Source organism: Gossypium arboreum, chromosome 2, assembly GCF_025698485.1.
Source record: "Gossypium arboreum isolate Shixiya-1 chromosome 2, ASM2569848v2, whole genome shotgun sequence".
In the NCBI taxonomy this organism is placed as follows: Eukaryota; Viridiplantae; Streptophyta; class Magnoliopsida; order Malvales; family Malvaceae; genus Gossypium; species Gossypium arboreum.
The window spans coordinates 35,911,799-35,932,020 of NC_069071.1; the positions used below are offsets into that span (position 1 = coordinate 35,911,799).

At 32.4% G+C, this 20,222-nt stretch overlaps 1 protein-coding gene across 4 annotated transcripts; it reads right to left on the reverse strand.

The window, feature by feature from the left end:
- Window positions 1–5,851: 5,851 nt before the first annotated feature.
- On the reverse strand, window positions 5,852–15,834 carry LOC108467086 (uncharacterized). Of its 4 annotated transcripts, none has more exons than XM_017767581.2 (16): window positions 15,565–15,832; window positions 15,365–15,407; window positions 14,991–15,065; window positions 14,522–14,656; window positions 14,372–14,434; window positions 14,056–14,294; window positions 11,114–11,323; window positions 10,651–10,743; window positions 10,520–10,558; window positions 9,339–9,428; window positions 9,150–9,252; window positions 8,882–8,962; window positions 8,189–8,265; window positions 7,885–7,965; window positions 6,791–6,882; window positions 5,852–6,334 (listed from the first exon to the last, which is right to left on the reverse strand). In XM_017767581.2, exons 2-16 carry the CDS (start codon window positions 15,402–15,404, stop codon window positions 6,211–6,213), a joined length of 1,542 nt encoding a protein of 513 aa, XP_017623070.1. In that variant the 5' UTR covers window positions 15,405–15,407; window positions 15,565–15,832; the 3' UTR covers window positions 5,852–6,210. The 4 variants fall into 4 exon arrangements, 3 of the variants coding, with proteins under 3 accessions (XP_017623070.1, XP_017623069.1, XP_017623073.1); XM_017767580.2 differs by having other exon boundaries at window positions 14,991–15,089; XR_008277639.1 differs by having other exon boundaries at window positions 6,203–6,334; window positions 6,664–6,882; window positions 14,991–15,089; window positions 15,565–15,834.
- Between the last annotated feature and the right edge of the window lie 4,388 nt (window positions 15,835–20,222).

Consider the following 20,222-nt stretch of genomic DNA (forward strand, 5'->3'; position numbering starts at 1 on the left):
AAATAAAAGGAAAAGACAAAGTCATCGACGAGTAGCTCAGAGTTTACGATTTGTGTTTCTATACTACGAACTAACTTGTAGTTATTGCATTTTGATTTGGTTATGAATGGTAAGAATGTAAAGTGAGGTTCCTTGTTTAATTGAGATTATTTGAATTGATTTTAATTGGTTGATGATTATAATGACTAAATTGATTATATGTGAAAATTCATGCATATGTTTAAATAAATACGGAATTGAATACAAAATGAGATATTTGATGTTGCCATATGTTTGAATAAAAGAATTCATGATAAAAATTTATGTCAATTGATATCTTAAATGATAATGAAATTTGAACTGAATACCCTATTAATTGAAAAAGTTTAGGGTTACTTCGACTACGAGTCGATGAGGCACTGGGTGCTAATTTGCTTTGGTTTAACCAATGGGCCACTGTGTGTCAATTTTTTTGATAGCGTTGGGCACAATTATTTGCTTCGGATTTATCAGATGAGGTACTAGGTGTCAAACTGGTGTGTTGGTTGGATCCGTGTATTCGTTCGAGTCCAAGTCATGTTAATAGAATAAATGGTAAAAACAAAATCTTTGATATTGAAAAGGGAAATAATGAGAATGAAAGTAAAATGTGAAATGGAACATAATGAAATTATGGAATGATTGATTATGTTCAATGAAATCATGAAATTTTAAAGTGAAATGGATGGTGCCACTATATGATTTGAGTTACCAAATGATATATGTGATCTAATTGTTAAGTTCCATTATTGAGAAAATGTGTTAGATATGAAATAATAAATGTATGTGACAGCATAATTGAATTGATATATTACATTTTATCATATGTTTTAACTTATGCATCTTTATAATATATGTTATGCCTTGATGTTCGGATTATATAAATATCACTGAGTTATACACAGTGTACAGTTTTGTTTTTCGTACGCATGTTAGGTCCTTAATGATTTGATCATCGATCCGGCATCCAGTGACATTCTCGAACTCAAGTGTTGGTAAATTATTCATTTTGGGTTTTGGCATGTACCTAGGAAATTTTTTATACATACAATGATCATTTTGTGTTTTGTAGGCATTTTTTAAGGTTATGTATATATATGTGTATAAATAAGATGGTAAAGGTCATGTTGTTGATGGCTTGTTAGGTTGCTTAGTTTTCATGTTTAATGCCCAAATGGATGAGATAATATCATGATATGCATTTTGTTTTGATTGATGCTTGGATGTGGAATGATGGATGTTATACATTTAGGTTATGTTTAGGAGATGTTTTGGTAAGTTAATGCTTAACATAGGAGATTGATTGAATGGTTAATTTGTGCTTTAGAAGTTGAAGGTGAATATGTCATTTAGTGATTGTTGAATTAGTATTTGTATATTCTTTTGGTTGTGCTTGGCATAAATGAAATGGTTGAGGTGCCTTAAAGGCATATTGGTATAGTTGGATATATATTCATTTGGTTAGCTTTAAATTGTGAATTGAGGTGCCACTTTTGGCATATTGGTTAGGCACATAGGATGGTGAATTTAAATGATGGTTTTAGCTCGTTTTGATTTGTCTTTGAAGTGGTTTAAAATGGTTTAAAATAGACAACTTGTATCCTAAGTGAATTTTTCTAGAAATCTTGTTTTGAAAGGTACCTACAGGTTCACACGGCCTGAGACACAGCCATGTGCCATACATGGGATCTTGGCAAGGTCGTTTGGCCCATAAAAATTTAGGTGATTTTGGTGTACACAGTAATAATTAGTTGTACAGTTTAAGGACACGGGCATGTGGCCTATCTCACATGGGCTGAGCTCTGGCACACGGTTAGTGACACGGCTGTGCAATTCATTACACACGAGTTTAGCTTTTGCACACAGCCAGGAGACATACCCGTGTGACCCATGTATGCAGATTTTCTTACCATTTTAAATTTGTTTCAATTTGATCCCTATTAATTATCTGCTTAGTTTTAACCAACCTTAATCTTGATATTAAATCGAAATTGATTGAAATACATGTTAATTTGATTGTTCATGAATGTTATGATAATTAATTAAGATTTAAGTTATAATTTGTTTGAAAATGGTTTGTAATTGTTTGTAACATTTTACTACTCGGGTTCAGCGGCAAGACCGGGTAAAAGGTGTTACATAACGTTAGACTCTTAACATCACAATGTGAAATGGACAGTGAGTGATGTCACGACCTGGAACCCCCGATGTTGCGACGTCAACCTGATAGTTTTCAAACTTTGCAAGTTATACCTAAATCAACCTCATGTTATCAAAAGAGCTTTTGTAATCTTGTTTTAACACCATAAGCGATTATATAACATGTGGTAATGATGTTTTGAATTTGATGGTAGTTATAAATTGTTAAATTGAATTGAAATTGATAGTAGATGCTATGGCAATGAATATGGCATCCCATAGCTCGGACCCGGTGATTAAGTAAGGTATAGAGTGTTACAATTTTATTTAATAATCAACCAAAATCTAAGTGAAAATGGCCTAAAATATAGATATGATGAGTATTCATTAGAAAGCATCAAATGTTGGGAGCAAAAAAGTTCCTGGACCATAACACCAAAAGGAGTGGTTCTCAAGAGCGAAGTTATACCAGTAAGTGAAGACAAAATGTCTGCTGGAAAAAATACTATTTAAAAAGGGTATTTTGGCACAGCGAAAGTTTAAAATTTTAAAAATTGTCCCTGTTTGTGATATTTATAGAAATAAACCTTAGAACGAAATCATACCTGTGTTTTCAGATAAGAAGATCTTTGACATTTTTTATGGCTTTCAACCAAACGATCTTCTTTTCTATTCCCGAACCATGAACTGCTTCAAGTGTAGGCTCAAACCAATTGAATCAAAACACAGAACTAGAAAAAGTTTTATTTTCTTTTTGGGTTGAAAACTAAAATTCTCTCTACTTTAATAGAAATCGACAGAATTTTTATTCCAAAAATATATATATTTAATAGTTGAGAATAAATTCTCTCCATTTTTCGGCAGAGTAATTATCTCTCAAAGTTATTTTAATAGCTTTACTAATGCCATCTATTTATAGAAAGAGAAAGTAGAACCCTTGTTGAATTATAGAAGTTTATTTCATCTAGAAAAACAACTTCCTACTTAGAGTAGGAGTAGCGTGGATGACATCCCCTAGTATTCCTACTAGGGTTGCCACCCCTTCATATTCCATTAGGAGATTTTGGGCCTCTCTCACATCGGGTCCAATTACAAGTATTTCCTGGACTTTTTGACCCAGTACCTGATTCTGTTTTTCTATTTCCCAAAATAAACTTTAATATTATATATTAAATAATTTTCTCATCCCAATTTTACCCCCGATAAATTATGACAATTTTACCCTTGGTAAACTTTCCAAGAAACTAAGTTTAATATTTCATGACTAAACATGTTCACTATAAATGAATGGTTTATTTTCATTTTCAGGCTTTAAAACAACTCAAAAATATAAACTCATTCTTTTGATTATTTCTGAGTAATCCTTGTACATCTGCAAATCTATCTCATTCTTTCGATCATGTCTGAGTAATCCATGTACATTTGCAAATGTATCATTTCTCATTTTCATTTTCATTTCCATTTGCATTTGCATTAGCATTTCCATTTTCATTTTGAGAAACCTACATTCATTTCCAAATGATTTCATTTCCCCATTTCAAAGAAAACCATAATTATTCTTGAATGTTTCTCATTTCTCTATTTTTATTCATTCCATTCATTTCTATTCAAACACGTAATTCATTTCTAGTTTCAACAAGCTAGCAGAGGGACCGATTGACATATGTAATTAGGGCTCAAATGATTTATAATTAAGTTCCAGATTTTTGCCTACTAATTATAAACTCATTTAGTCACGAAATCATTCCACTATAGTATCTTGATAGAGCTCTCCCTAACGACATACCATTTCGAAAGCAACTACTTAGTGATCATCCAATGACTTTAAGTGTGTTACCCTCATAGGATATCCTTGATATCTTTGGGATAATATATGTTCTCCCAATATAATCATATTTTATCTCATGGTACTCATTATATCTTTCTTCAAGAAAAGTCAATTGTTATCAAATAGTAATCAAGTCATTCATCAAAAAAACAAATGACCCGTGGCCACGTTTACTTTTCATCAACCATGTAATGCCAATGAGAGGATATCATTTACCCACATCTCGGGCTATGAATTTCACTATTATGAGTGATGCTATATACTGCAGAAGCCGTACACCCAACACACTAATTTTTAGTTCTTTATCTGTTCGAACTCAAGTTTTTACTTACATCAAAGTGTACGAGTCACACATACATAGTCCATCATCCACTCAGGATTTAGGTATGTCAGACTATGAACGTCACAAGTGAATAAATCCGTAAACGGATTTAGGATCTACTCTGCTTGGATCTTGTCCGATGTACTGCCAGTCCAGTCAGTCACATCTATGTATCTATCTTCTGGGAGTCATCCGCTTTAATGCCCAAGACAAAGCATCTCCCCAAATAGACTTGATAAACAACATATTAGTCTTTCAATTGGTTTGCTCATTTCCAATTAGACTAAGTACATGTTTAGGTTTGTCTACTAATACAAGCTATCTTTTTGTATTACAATCTGACCATGTGATACCGCTTACTATTAGTTAAACATTAGACAACTAGTGAGCAACATTTGCTTCCATTTTGCTTTGCGTGCAAAAGCAATGTGAGGGTAATGTACAAATTATTAATGTAATTCATGAATAACTTTATTAACTAATCTGTTCAAAAAATTACAAGTGTACTTAGAAGAAAATGCTACACTTAGGGCACCAGATCCAACAATATCCTCAAAAGGGATCTTTTGATGTTGGCAACATTGAGGATGATCTTGAACAAAATGTTGAGGTTGTAGGTGAACTTTGAGATGGTCATGAAGGATAATCTTAGTGTGGCCAAGCTCGCATGGGATGGTCGCAAGGTGGCCAATGCCCTTCTAGTGTAACGGACCAACTAACATAGTCTCTAGAGAATGAGAGCTTTTGGGATATTTGCTAGAGAGAAACAAGGTTAGTGGGCACAAAAAGGCTTCCCTCGAAGGCACACTCCAATACTAAGAGGACAAAACATGATAGAAAATTGAAAACTTTGGAGTAAAAAGGGTAAGATGATTTGTTTGACCATGAATGGTGGTATGATCTTTTCTTTTATAACTAATGGTAAAGAAACTTGGTACTAGGTGTTAGCTTGCTATTAGGTTGCCATGGAGGTGCCTTTCAGCAACAATTTTATAATTAAACTGGTGGTCATACCAGTCAAACTACCGGTTCAACCAGTTTACATATTAAAAAATTCTGGAAAAAAGAATAGCACAGAGGAGAATAAGGAAAGGATCATTTCAGTAAAAAAACTAAAATTTTAAAGATAGTTAAAGTTATTCTCCGCTTCTTTCTTTTGATAATATTTCCCTTTGAATGTTTTAATCGATCACATCTTTTCATAATATCAATAAATAATATATTTCTTTAACCAACAAAGAAATTAATTTTAGTTTTGACCTTTAAATTATTTTTATTTTCCTTGAGTCCTTTTGGAATCTTAGTTACCGTCTTACTAAAAGAAAGTTTTGCACTTTTTTTTTGTTCTAAAAGATTGGAGTAGCTTTCTATATATATTTTTAGTTCATCTTCTTCACCAAATCTCCTCTTTTAATTCTTCTTTTTTTGGTAGATCCTCTTCTTTTTCTTTGATTCACCATTTTCTTGGCCTTTTTTAATTATTTATTATTTAAAATCTTTTTTAAGCGTCAATTTTTTTGCCAAAAAACCTAACAAATTTCAAATTTTCTTCTTGCTAAACGTTTTTCTTCTCTAATAAACTAAACATCTCTCAAAGCTCTTTTTTTGGGTACATATTATCAATGGAATTTACCATACGTAGGAATGTAATAACTACCGTGTTAGAGTTCATGTATTAAAAGGGCGAGTGAAAATGACGTAGGTGAATCATCCTCCTGTTCATCACCCTGGGCTTCGTCTGGAACACTGAAAAAGTGGCCAAAGGAACTCAACGATGGATATGGAATCTGAATCTAAATACTCTAAATTTTCTTTTGATACAAAGGCAGAGCTACTAGATGCACAAAACAAAAAAAGTCTGATCAAGTCTCAAGCATCCTCAAGTTCAGTACGATGACTCAACTCACTCGGCTTCAAGTTCTGCACCAAATTGTTCCAGTCGAGCAGCATCCTCATCCAGATCCCGAACCAAAGCATGATTAACCACTCCATCATCTTCACTTGCATGGATCTGTCTCCCGCCGAACCTAAATCAAACCAAGAAACATCATGAGCACCGGAAATGAGATAATAACAAAGAACCCATTATAGAAATTCAAAATCACATCCGCTCCATATCCATGAAGCTACTTTTACCAGAAATACTAAGAGAACCAGAAAACCAGGTGTGTAAAACTACAGTCACAGAAAACTAGTTTTGGCTCTAACAAGAAAGCAAGTTGTTCCTTTTTAACGAAAACATCTACTGAAGAGAGGAACTAGCATAGAGAACCAAAGTAAAACTTGAGTTATAGTGGTAACAGATACACTAAACAGTAAAACTTTCTTCTTTACTTAAAATTTAACGGTCAGTTACCCTTTCTGTTGTTTTTACCCCTCTTTTAGTTTCTTGATGGTTTTCTCTTTTAGTTCTCTGATAGAATGAATTGCCATGCCCCAGCTGTTTTCAAAACAAAAGGAAAACATTACAAGATAAAATTTACCATCGTCCATTCATCAACTCTATGCACTTCTGAGCGTCCTTCCTGTCCTTATATTTGACCAAAACAACACCTTGGGGATTGTTCGAACAAACCTGCAGGAGAAAAGAAACCAAAAAAATGAAAAGAGAGAACATGTAACTAAATATGGAACAATCACTCCGCATGGTTCAGCTAATCATTTAGAAGAATCTAGGCAGGTAGTTCAACAAAGAAGACGAGATAGATGGACAGAGATTGTGAGACAGATAGAACTTTGCAGTTCATGGTTTAATACACAGTAAAAGGAAAAGCGATTACAAACTGGGAGAAGTTAGCTATAGGAAGGAACGCACAAAAGTTAATCAGCTTGTAGAATAGAGAAAAACCTAGGGGCCTCAACCTTGTTAAGGACACAGATGAAAGTGCAGGAGATGGAACTTTTTGCTTTTCTGAGGGATGTAATTTAAGGCCAAGAATGTCACCAGAAGATGCTATGCTGTCTCCGCAGCAAACAGCATATGAGCAATGTGATAAGCATTCCTACAAGTAGCGTGATGGCTTCAAGGAAACTACTTTTTTTAACAGCTTTCAGTCCCTTTTGACACTATCTCTAGTTAACTTTACACGGAGGTAGGATTTTGATCCCATTTTTAGTTGGTCTTTTGTAGGGATCACAACAAAAGAAAATTTTTTTTCTATTCAGCCTTGTCAAACATGCAATGAAAGTTAAATTTAGCATGTAAAAGAGAAAAAATCAGTAGTTGCAACCCTAGAAGCTTTCGGTCAAGCCAAGGAAGGAAAAGAATGTCAGGGAGTTAATCAGAAACTGGAATTCTCTAAACAATTTAAGTATGAGATAGCCCTCTCCTCAAACAAGCTTGTGAAGTAGGGGCTAATGGCTCATCTCAGGGATTACAGAAAGAAGCAAGAACTACTTATTCATAGCAAACACCAGATAGCTAGTGTCAACAAACAATTCACAGTTCTCTAACAGTGCCTACATGCAGCAATTGTCAGCCACCAAACATGAGTATGGCTATAAATCATACATGCTCCAGAACAGAACACATCTATCAAAATTATCCAGATATGCTTATGGTAAAATATTATATTACCTTGACTGAGTCCAGAAGACCAAGCTTTAAGCATTCCTCTTTAACATCCTCCTCCAGCTCTGAACACAAATTTTCATCCGCCTGAAGAAATAAGGGGAAAGTCAACTGAGAATACCAGTTAATGTAAATAACAGCTGTAGGGACCTGAGATTATTCATACTATTTATAATAACCTCAAAAGGAGAATACTAGATAGAAATATAATATACAAATTAGTAAGCAGAAAACAGCAAGTATTGGATCACAATCATATGCACATTTGGGAAATTTTGTCATGCATTTTTTACTATGGTTTCCAGCATACCCTCATTTCAGCAGGCGTGAACATGTTACGAAGGACAACAGTGGCTGGAATTGTCACCTTTGCATCATCACGGCCACCTGCATCATATATAGAAAAAGTAGCATTCAGGACACAAGTGTTGAACAGGGGAAAGGTGACAAGTGAAACTATTTTAAAGAAAAGGTTTCTTGGGATCAAGGCCGAAAACCCACTCAAATCCAATAGAACAGTTAGTATTGCACATCATTCAGAATCATTCAATCTCATTATCTGTGCTTATTTCTTTACCGAGATTATCAATTCATACTAGCAGGCTGATGTTGACTACAATGTAGAGTTTCAAAAAGAAAAGAACAAAACTAAAACTTTTTTAAAACAAAGAGAATCTCAGATAAGACGCATTACAACGGAAAATATTCAAGCTCTAACCATCACGTGAAATAGATAGATACAACAATTGGCAAACAATAAATTAATAACACACAAAAAAAGGGAATGAGATCTGTAAGGAATGGATAATTTGGTCACCATCTTTCTTCCTTCTAGCGTCAGGATGATATGAAAAATATTACCAAATCAAATCCAGCCATTGTTTTCTTATAATAGAAATAAAAAGTGGGGGGTGAGGGGGGGCAACAGGATAGGAAAGTAGGTAGAACAACTTCACAATCATTTATAGTACATCACCATAATAAGCAAAAATTGAGAACTCACCCCAGCTGAGCATCCTCTCCTCAACTTTCTTCAGTTTCTTTTTCTTCCTGCTGTCCACTTGCTTGGCTATAAATTTATCCCCTGCATTATTGCAATAGAAGCTTACCAATACAGCAAGACTTCATAAGAGATTAAAAATAGTTCTATAACTAGACTGAATGCAGAGAAGCGTATTCAATTACTCAATGATAAGAAAAACGAAAACTACAAAAATAATTCTAAAGGACAAAATGCCAAAGTGAAAATGTAACAGCGCCAATCATTGTACCTTTCTGCTCAAATTTAGCTTGGCTTACAGACATAGGGATTTTTCCATCAGGACGTAAAGGTGTTCCATCCAAAATTTGAACAGCTAAAGCAACAGAGGGCTCCTGGCACAGAAGCAAAAAGAACTTGAAAGTCAGAAAATTTTTAAAAATGTTGTACATCAGAAGCACAATATGAATAAGGAAACTACCTTTAGATATGTAACAAGCGCATCCCCCTTTTTTCTTCCTGTCTCCTTGTCAACATAGATCTTCACACGAGGTCTTTTTGTTTCAGGGTCCTATAGAATTGTGATACAGACTCATGATGTGTGCAACTGAAACTACTAGTTATCCATGGAAACAATCTCCATATTATTATTATTAGGTGAATTTTAATTAAGCCCCAGCAGTAGCTACCCAAAGTTGTGGTAAACATGTAGAGGAAAAATATATTTAATTAAAATTATCACACTTGCTAGCAAGTTCGGTACAATGTACCCAAACTCAGTAACCAACGTATTGGTCCCAAAGAGAGACCAAGCAATTCAAAATTCATGAACTTCTGATTTTCATTGAACCTTTTGCAATGGAAAATATAACGTTCGAACATCTAGTGACAGCACTAAGCAACAACACAACAGACCTCACACGCAAACACATACTTGGCGAGCACCTATCAAGCTATTCAGATGTATGGCACATAGAAAATGAGCAAAAAAGTATGAAGAAAATTTAATATAGTTGAGCCTGAAAGCTAAGATGAATAAAACAATACACCACCAAATTCAGTCTATGCTCCTCAGGGAAGGCCTGAGATTTACTATTGTTAAAGCATCCAACCTAAAAGCAATTGGTAATAGGTGGAGGGCCCAACTTTAATAAAAAGTCCATAGAAAATGCTTAACTGATATGGAATAAAACCACTTAAGACTCCCCTTCAGCTGTTCACAGGGCATCCACATGGACAACCTCACTGAGATCATCAACCTCACATGGGATTCAGCAAAAATAACATATCTAACCTGGACTTTGATGCCATATTGTAGCATTGAACCTAAAACCAATTGGTAATAGGTGGAGGGCCAACTTAAAGATAAAACCATAAGAAACCGAATACTTAACCAATGTGTGATAATATCACTTAACAACTATAGTTGAAACAACATAAACTTTATATGAGCAACAACACTTCCACACATGCTATATAACATAAAGGAAACTCAGCTACACAGCAAGATAATTTGTCATTTTTTCCCCTTCACATTTTATATTGTTGAGAACTTCAAGTTGGGATGAATACACAAAAAGAAAATATGCTGAGGATTTTGCACAATTTAAACCGTTCACAAATAAATTCAAATAAATAAAATATGCATAACAGGTGTTTTACCTCTTTGATTATTCCACACTTGGAAAAAACCTCAACCAACTGCCACATATTTCCAAAATTAGAGACTAGCTAACAGAAAAGAGGAAAAGAAAGAGAAAGTAAAGATATTTAGGTCCTAAAGTGAAGATTACTTCTTCTGCAGTTACATCATCAGGTAGTCCAGTCACATAGACATGTGTATTTACTTTCAGTTGAAACCAAGAATCCGGAGGTTTATTAGCTTCCTGCAAAGTGGTTTAAATAATAAATATAGCAAACTTAGCTCATATAATGTGTACAAACAAATGGTATTTGAGTCCAATTAAAATAACAATACCTATACTTTATAATTCAATATCATTCTTTTTGTAGTATAATACTACTAATAGAAATGGGTCGCTTATAGCTAATGCATAAAGACAATTCCACCTGGGTTCTTAGTTTTGGAAAAGAACACAAAACATTGCATGAAAAGAACATTAAAATAATAATGATACCAAAAGACTGAGGATTACAACTGTAATGCTACTTGGGAACAGCATGCAAGATAAAGAATTATAACTGGGAATGATGAAAAAATACATAACAAGAATCCACCAAATTAAGAAAGGATACCTTCTTATCAACTGGTTTTTCCAACAGTTTTCTCTTGGCATTACAGTTTACTTCTGTTTGCTCACCACTTCCATTAACATTTTCTCTAACAGAAGCATCAGCAACAGCAGCAGAAGCATCAGTAGCACTTATAGTTGGAAAAACTTCATCTTCTTCCAAGAATGTCATCTCTTCTACTCCATAGTTCCCATTTTTTGTTGACATGTCATCCTATCAGCCATTATCAGTAATCACACAATTCAAAACTAAATTTTAGGAGCCAGAAGAGGCAGTATAAAGATGGAATTTCCAAGAGCAATAACAAGTCTAAGAATTTAACCAATATGCAGAGTTGATTATATGCATAATAGCACTCCCTCACACCCAAATTAAGATCATATCCTCAAGAATCACTGAAAATCAATTCTTTAATATAGTTTTCATCATGTCCTGTTTAACCTTAATCTCATCTTAAAATGGATACCCTCCATTAATCTGATTTTCATGGGACATTTTTATGCCTCCCTTTATGCGCTCAAACAACATTAAAATGTCGCTCATTTTTTCCTTAATGGATGCAACTCTTGCCTTTTCCTTTGTGTACTCATTTCTAGTATTATCGCTCCTGTATCATAAAGATGAAATTGGCAACAATGTGACAAATTACTGAAAGAGAAATGATTCCTATGCATCAGAAGCCTGTACAACTCTAAACCCATGCTGCATGGAATAGCAAGAGGACATAGCAGAAAAGGTATAACCATAATGCTAATTCACCATAGATTCACGAGATATAAAGCTATTGAGGGCAAAGGAATGCTACAAATCATCTAAACGAATAGCTAAGGAAGCTGAGGGAACATATAATAATGGTAACCTGAATACTACCTTAAGAGAAACAAAGTCCCTTTTTTGGCTAGCCTCTTGGCACTAGCTTTCTTACACTCAGCTTTTATACAACTAATTTATTAGGAACACCTCAAACTACAAAGCGAAACACGATACACCCCTTTCCTCTAAGTATTATCCAAAGCATAAAAAGTATGATCATTACAGCTTGACACCTACCGAAACAAACGTTTGAATTAAGACACATGTCAACCTATGACTAAAATAATTCAAAAAGCAAAATAAGCATCATCATCAAAAGGTATTATCCAGAGATGACCAAAATATCATTACAAAAAAATTTAATACCGAATAACCACAAAAGGGTTCTTAAAGGCACCATTCTTGACTGTCAGCCAACCCCTAAAGCAAACAAATTATAGGCTAAATTTTAATTCTCTATAATTATACACTCAATTCTTTTTGCATGTAACACTCCCAAAGTGCAAACTATTATGAAAAAGAATGTCTCTTCTCAAGTGACCTGTGCTTGGTGTAAACAACTTGTATATTTCACATAGCAATGGAAACAACTTAAAATTTGGATAAGAAACCATAAATCCCTTTAAACCATAAATGCCAATAACGAAATCCTAACTAATGCTTCTTTAAACCCTAATTCTGAATTAGATATCCATAAGAAAATCAGGGGGGAGAGACTGAGAGAGATGGAGATAGAGATAAGATGAGGGTAGGCAGGTTCCCAATCTATTTTCCCTATTAGCTCTAAAACCAGCAACTAGGTGATGCAGCATTACAAGTCATAAAGAAAAGCCCAGAAGACAGACTGAGTCAGTCCTGCCTGCCACCAATAATTGACTAAACATAATCATAGTCCTACTGAAGACAAACATAATCAACGTATGATCATTAAGAGTACCCCTATAAACCTTAACATCCCAGTCCATTCAATTCAGCTACCAAAACTGTAATGCAAGAACATCATATTACTACTGACTTTTCCAAATTAACTTAAGCTAGTTTCTCCACTAAAAAACTTCTGCAAAACATATTCTCAAGGTAGAGACTAGCAAAGTATTCTTTAAATTGTAATTACGGCTTTTGGTTAAATTTTGTTTCACAATAAAAGTAACACATTCCAATCTAAAGATGTGTATTGAACAATTAAATAAATCTAAGTGAAAAATAGAATATTGCTCGAATGACTCACTAACTATTCCTGACTAGGATGCATAAGCCACCCATACAGTAAACTACATATTTTACAAGGGAAAAGTACAGAAAGAGTAAAATGGCCTTTGATAAAGCATTAAATATTTTCCATGATTTCATTTATTTTCAGTGCTTTGATAGCTTATTTCAGAAAGCATTTTGCCAGAATATTTTCAATAAAAAGGATTGATATAACTTTTAGTCCTTGAACTTGGCAATTAGATCTACTTTGGTACCTATACCATTTTTGATCCACTTTGGCACCCGAACTTGGCAACTAGGTCCATTTTGATCCCTGAACTTGGCAAATGTAAAAGTTCGATGACGTGGCAATCGGAGATTGTACCATGTCATCAAATCTTGATGGAATTCAAGTTCAAGAACCAAAGTGGACCAAAAATTTGTAATAGTAAAGTGAACCTAATTGCCAAATTCAAGGACTAAAAGTTATATTGACCCCAATAAAGAAGTGATAAAAATATTGAGTTAAATGCTACTTAATATATTCAATCATCCTATTTGAGGAAAGCTTTCATTAATTACATAAACCCTATATTATTTTCCTTTTAACTACTTTTCCCTTTTTAGCTTTACTAATTTATCTACTCAATAATAATAATAATAATCTAAGTATTTAAAATTTAGTAGCATATCAAACATTTTTGCAAGAGTTTAGTACTCATTACTTTCAAAACTGAAGTCTATAATTTTTTTCAGTATTGAAATTTTTCATTTTGTAAAACAAAACTTTATCTAAAGGAAATAAACATGTTAAATGAAGTCTCCATAGTATATAACATTTCAGAAAATAATTAACATAGACAAAAATGATATGTCGACTAAAGAAATCCAAGATTAACCATGTTTTCAAATCAACTTAACAAAAATGACTGAGCACCGACCTGAGGAACCCATGCTCGCAGATTTCTATCCCACTTGTACCTGGTTCCATCATCATCAGTGAATTCTTCTTCACCTTCTGGCGGTGTCAGAGGCCTATCCTGATCATCAAAACCAAAGGCATCACCAGTACTTCTAGAAACAGATCCAGTTTTCAAACATTCTGTCTCAGCCTCAGCCTCTCTAATCTCTCTCTGCCATTTCTCAAATTCATCACTACCATCACCATCATTGGAAGGCACTGCACAGCACATTACAGGGTCAGAAGCCCTCTTAAGATGGTGACTATTTTGCAATAAAGATAGTATATATATCAACCTGCATTTGAATTATCGCCCTCCTTCATACTGTTCAAGAAAGCATCATCATCGCCTGAGGACACTGTAAACATCAAAAGTGAAAACCACATCCCGGAGATAAAGATCCTAATTACAAATCATAAAAAGAGCAACTAGTAGTTAATTTAACCTGTAGCAGAAAAATTGTTGGCCTGATGAGAAATTACAGAAACAAACTCGGGAATTGAGGACAATGGTTGCCACTGACTTCTCCCTTCAGACCATGCAAGTGTACTTTCAGTGAGGTATCCGTTTAAGAAATGCTCTGTGCAGGCGAAGCAAATAAGCAAAGCAGATGGTTCAATAGCTCATTAGACCAATTGAACATGTTACAGATGGAACAATTGTCCTGAAACCATGCTACTGATTACTGGAACTGAAATTCAAGGAGAGAGATTCACCAGTAAATTTGCAGTACTCCAAACCAAACAACTTCATAAAACTCACAAATTACTACAAACTACAATTTAAAAAAAAAAATTGTTCTGATTTCTTTGTCTAATGCAATCTATAATACATTGATACAGAACTTAAGACAATTATTCTAAACTTTGAATGCCCATAATGATTTCAAAACATGCGTTAAGTATAAAACTTACCACGTAACTCAGAAATTGCATAAGGGCCAACATTTTGTTGATCTTCACCAAGTATATACCAGCCTACACCAGCAACTGCGTTCAAACAATTCTCAGTGCCTGAGAGGCCACACGTACTCATATTAACAAATCGCATAAAAATACCATGATAATAAGAAGGGTATTTTATTAATATTACTGCCTCAAACACCATTCTTAATTAAACAATAAATTAAGATTGGAGGAATCATTTTCAGAGAAGAAAAACATTATTATTTTTACTGAACAAATCGAAGAAAACATAACTGAAGTTATTTTCTACCCTTTTCGTTTTTGGTGCGTAAAAAACTGTTTTGAAACAAAATCAAAACGAAAAATAAAAAGAGAGAACTAACCGGACTGTGGATGGTTGTCTGAGCCATCCGAAGACAACATAGTCTGTAGCAATGCAAGCAGAGGAAGAGTATGAGATGAGACAGAGTAACAGGCACTACGGTCGAAAAAATAAAATTAAATAAAGCCGAGTGACGCATAGCCAAGCCGAGCCATAACTGAAGTAGAAATCTGCAAATGAAGTTTAGGGTTTCAAAATTACCTTTATTTAATATCCGGGTCTTTGGTTGGGTTCGTCGGAAACTTGAGTGGAAGAGAGGGCTTGGGTCAGAGATCGGAGGAAGAGGAGGAGAGACGTGAGCAGAAATGAGCTGACAGGGATACGGTAGGGCGAAGAGAGACGAGTCTGGAAGAGGGCGCTGTTCGGTATACGATGAAAAGCCGAGTTGGCCGAAATAAATACTCTTTTCGTGTAAAATTTTTATTTTGGCTCCTCAACTATTTTTTAGTATCATTATAAGCTTATAAATTAGAACGAGAGATATAATAGTCCCTTTTCAAGCAAGGATAATCAAAAATAAAAAACAAAAAATTGTTTTTGGGCCAATTTTTTTGGTTTGTGAGAAACATTTTTCTCTCGAAAAGTAACTTATTTACGAATATTCTTTTGTCCTAAAAATATTTGTTAGAAATAATACTAAACACAGTCAAAATATAAGTTTAAAAACCATATTTAGTAGAAATTGAATGAATTCTATTTTTATTTAATATACAAATAATTTTAAATTTTATAATATAAAAGATATTTTATATCTACAATAGTGAAAATAATTTAAAAGTTTTTAAAAAATATTTTATTTAGAAATATATAAAAAACTTTAAATTTTTTCAAATAATATTCAAAAGCTATGAAAGCTTATATGTTAAAAAAGCCTTTAAGAAAAATACAAAAAAAATTCATTTAAGTCACTATATTAAAGTTGCACTCAATTAAGTCACTAAACAATAAATTATTCGTCCCATTAATGGCTTTTATTATTGACAAAGTCCACTATTAAAATAAATTTGATGGGCCAATCAGTGGTAAAATATTGTAACTTCTAGTTTAATTTAATATAAAAATTATAAAATTATATAAATTATATAAATATTAAAAATATAAAACTCTATAAATTTATAAATAAATTATAAATATTATTGAAAATATAAAAATCTAATAAATTATAAAAATATATAAAATTAATAAAATTTATTTAAATTTTTGTAAAATGTATTAAAATTCTATAAAATTATTATAATTATATAAAGTATGAAAAGTATAAAAATATTAAAATTTATATAAACTTAAAAATCATAAAACTTAAATTAGACATGATCAATCGATTGGACCAATTAGATGAAATCATCAAGGGTATCGATCTAGAAAGCTATTAGATCGATTGACCTAGGAACTGATTGGTTTAATCTATTTTTTTTATTTTTAAATTTTTTAATATTGTATTTAATTGAATTGGACATACCAGACGAACTAGAAAATCAATGGCCTGACCGGTTCAACCACTAGTCCAATTTTGAAAACCTTAGCCAGAAAAATTTTATTTTGACATATTCTAATAGTTGGATAATGAAATTTTGGTTTGATAAAAATATTTTAAAAAAATCTATTCAACCGTCTGGTTTCTAGATCAATCGGTCTAGTGGTTTTCTCTGAACCAATACCCTGATAAATTTTTGACTAACCAATCTAACTAGTGATCCAATCCAATTCAATTTTTAAAAAAAAAATTATAGTTTTTATAAGTTTATATAAATTTTAATATTTTAATAATTTTATAATATTTTATTATCTTTTAAAAACTCTAATACTTTTTTAATTTTAAAAATTTTAAATCAATTTTACTAATTTTATAAAAAATATATAATTTATTAGATTTTTATATTTTTATAATATTTATAAGTTTTATATTTTTAATAAGTTTGTATTAATTTTAATATTTTTAATATTCAATAATTTTTTATTTTTTATAGTTTTTCATATTTTTCCTGTAATTATTTTTATGTGAAAATTTTTAGATTAAACTAGAAACTACCACATGTCACCAACTAATTGGTTTGCCTATTTATTTGAACAGTTAACATAATGAATGAACGATGGGCTTTATAAAGTACCACATGTCACCAATTAATTTATACAGTTTTCATTAATAATGGAGCTTGATTGATTATTTTAATTAACGACAGAATTTATTAGGTGAAATTTTTATAAAAAACTTAATTATTTTTTTAATTTTTGACATATAAATTAAAAATAATATAAAATCGAAAACTGAATTGAATTATAATAAATTATTCAAAAATTTAAAAATTCGACCAACTGAGCCGATAATGCCCTAATAATGTAGAATTAATCTTAGACCTTGAGTTGTCGGGATGCAGCTTTAACCCCCATTTGGATTAATGGGGCAAATTGCTTTTGAAATTTTAAAATAAAAATTAGATGCAACAAAATGTATTTTCATCGCAACTTTCTTCGAACACTTTTATTGGGATAAAATTCATCAAATGATAGATAATTTTTCCATTGCAAAATTCACATCCAATTGCAACAGCTTGAGTTACCACTTACATAAATAACTTTTTTATGAACTTATTTCATGACAAAAATGGATGTTTCATTAAATATTTATAATTGTGGCATCTTACCTGACGTGAACTTTCTATCTTGATATTAATTAATGGTTTAAAATTTAATTTTTAATATTTATATTTTTTATCAATTTAATTTTATTTATTTTTAGTTAGATTTAGTCTTTAATCTTTTAAAAGAGTTAAATTTGACCATTAATCTTTTAAAAGAGTTCAATTGCTATCTTTTAACAAAAATATTGACTTAAATGTTAGATTTTTAAACAAGGCAACTTGTTAGATTTTTAAACAAGGCAGCTTGCATGGCAATCTACATATTTTTTTAAATTTTAGAACTTCGAATTTTGAAATTTTTTAATTTTTTAAAAAAATTGATTTGGCATATAAAACAAATAGTATCATGTCAACATAAAGTACCCGTGAACTACCATGTGAGTTGTCACACCAACCTCATTTAAAAAATTAAAGTTTTAGTCAGTATTTTAGTAAAAAAGAAAATTTTTACTCTTTTTGAAAGGTTAATGACCAAATTTAGCAAAAAAAAAGAATAAAAGACAAATTGACAAAAGATATAAATATTTAAAGTTAAATTTAACATTTTTCCTTAATTAATTATAGTATTTATACAAACATATGTAATCATTAATAGAATAGTTGCATGCAAAATTTTAAATAAAAAATTTAAAATAAACATTTAACTATCTAACGCATAAAAACAAATCATGTTTTACAGACAAATGTGAGTCTAAATTGAGCTTACGAAAGCTCTAAAGTTAACCCGAGATCAAGTAGGAATCATTTCGAAATTAAAAAAAGAAAAAGAAAACGGTGTGTAACTTTCCTCCTACAAGTTAAACGATTGACCCTCCGAGAATGCTACATGCAACCAAGTACAGGCTTGGTTAGCTTTGCATTTTATGTTTACTAAAGACTTACAAAATATATAGTATAATTCTGGTAAATACAAAGACTTCATATAATTCTACAATTTAAGCCCATACGTGTAAATAACAATAATAACAAAGTTTAAATGAGTTCTTATAAAAAAATATGATACAAGAGTTTAAACCCATTGGTTGCCCTTATATTTACACATGTTACAAACAAAAGGTGATAGGCTCACACTAGGCTTGAAGACTCCGGCTTAGCTCTTCTTTACGTTGCACAACATTTTAAATTACCTAAAATCAAAAGAGGGAATCATAGTAAGTGATAACTCTTGAAAAGAGTTATATTTCATTCCTTTAAACCTAGATAATTGATTGTACTTGGGTACATCTAGTGGCATTTTAGGACATTTTATTAGTATTTTTATCATTTGCATTAGGAGCTTGGACAATGTTTATGTGTTAGATACTTTTAATTGCGTATGGAAGGGTTGTGTTTAGTAGTTTGGCGGGTGCAAGATGTAGAGAAAGAAATAAAGAAGTGAAGGTTTATCGGGGCAAAAGGTTGGACAGTTTGCCACCTTGTATGCCGTGGCAATTTTAGAAAAATGATCGAGTCAACATTCAACACATACCAGTTTTAGCCCAACTCTATTTGTACCAGAAAAATCTGCCTAAAAAAGAGGAGAAGATATCGTAGGCAGTTGGAGTTACCCTAGGAAGAAATGCTTATAAAAAGCCGAAGGAGGAAACCCTAAGGGTGGAGATCCGAATGCAAAAATAAAAGGTAGCAGCTGAGTAAAGAAGAAAAAAAGAAGCCGAAGGCAGTCCCTCTCAGCCACTAGAGGATACTCTACTACTGGTTTGCGGTTTGGTTTGGCGACAACCATCTTCCTAAGTTCTTCCATTATTTCTTATTTTGTTCTCCCATAAATTAATTTGATCGAAACAATGTTGGATGTTATTTTAAACTTGAATTTTAATCGCCAACCCATGAATTAGATCCCATAGAGTTGGGATTACATGATGAAACTTTTAGTTTTCTTTAATAGTTAAAGCAAATGCTTGATTTAATCTACTGTTTCATTCAATTGCTTTTATTTCCTAACTGTATGCCTACACTCTCTAGACATAGATGAGTGTGCAGTATGCCCATAGATTAAATCTAATTCTAAAAAGGTTGGATTAGTTGGATTGTAATTGAATGATACAAGTGGGTATTCGACTGAATACCTGCAGTAGACTCTAAACATAGAGCAGCATTTGTATAGAATGAAGACAAAACAATACAGGGTGCTGTGTTAAGGCCTATAGACACATGTCAGGTAACTTGAGATCTTGCTCTCAAAAGAAGTAGGTCACCTTAGGTCTCTTCTGAGTAGTAGGT

Excerpts from the sequence above, each read along its gene's own strand:
- LOC108467086 (XM_017767580.2), bottom strand. The coding sequence starts at position 15,404 with ATGTTGTCTTCGGATGGCTCAGACAACCATCCACAGTCCG. Across the intron at positions 9,429-10,519 it reads AGTGTGGAATAATCAAAGAG|GACCCTGAAACAAAAAGACC; the intron begins GTAAAACACCTG and ends ACAATTCTATAG. Across the intron at positions 6,335-6,790 it reads GAGTTGATGAATGGACGATG|GTTCGGCGGGAGACAGATCC; the intron begins GTAAATTTTATC and ends GGTTTGATTTAG.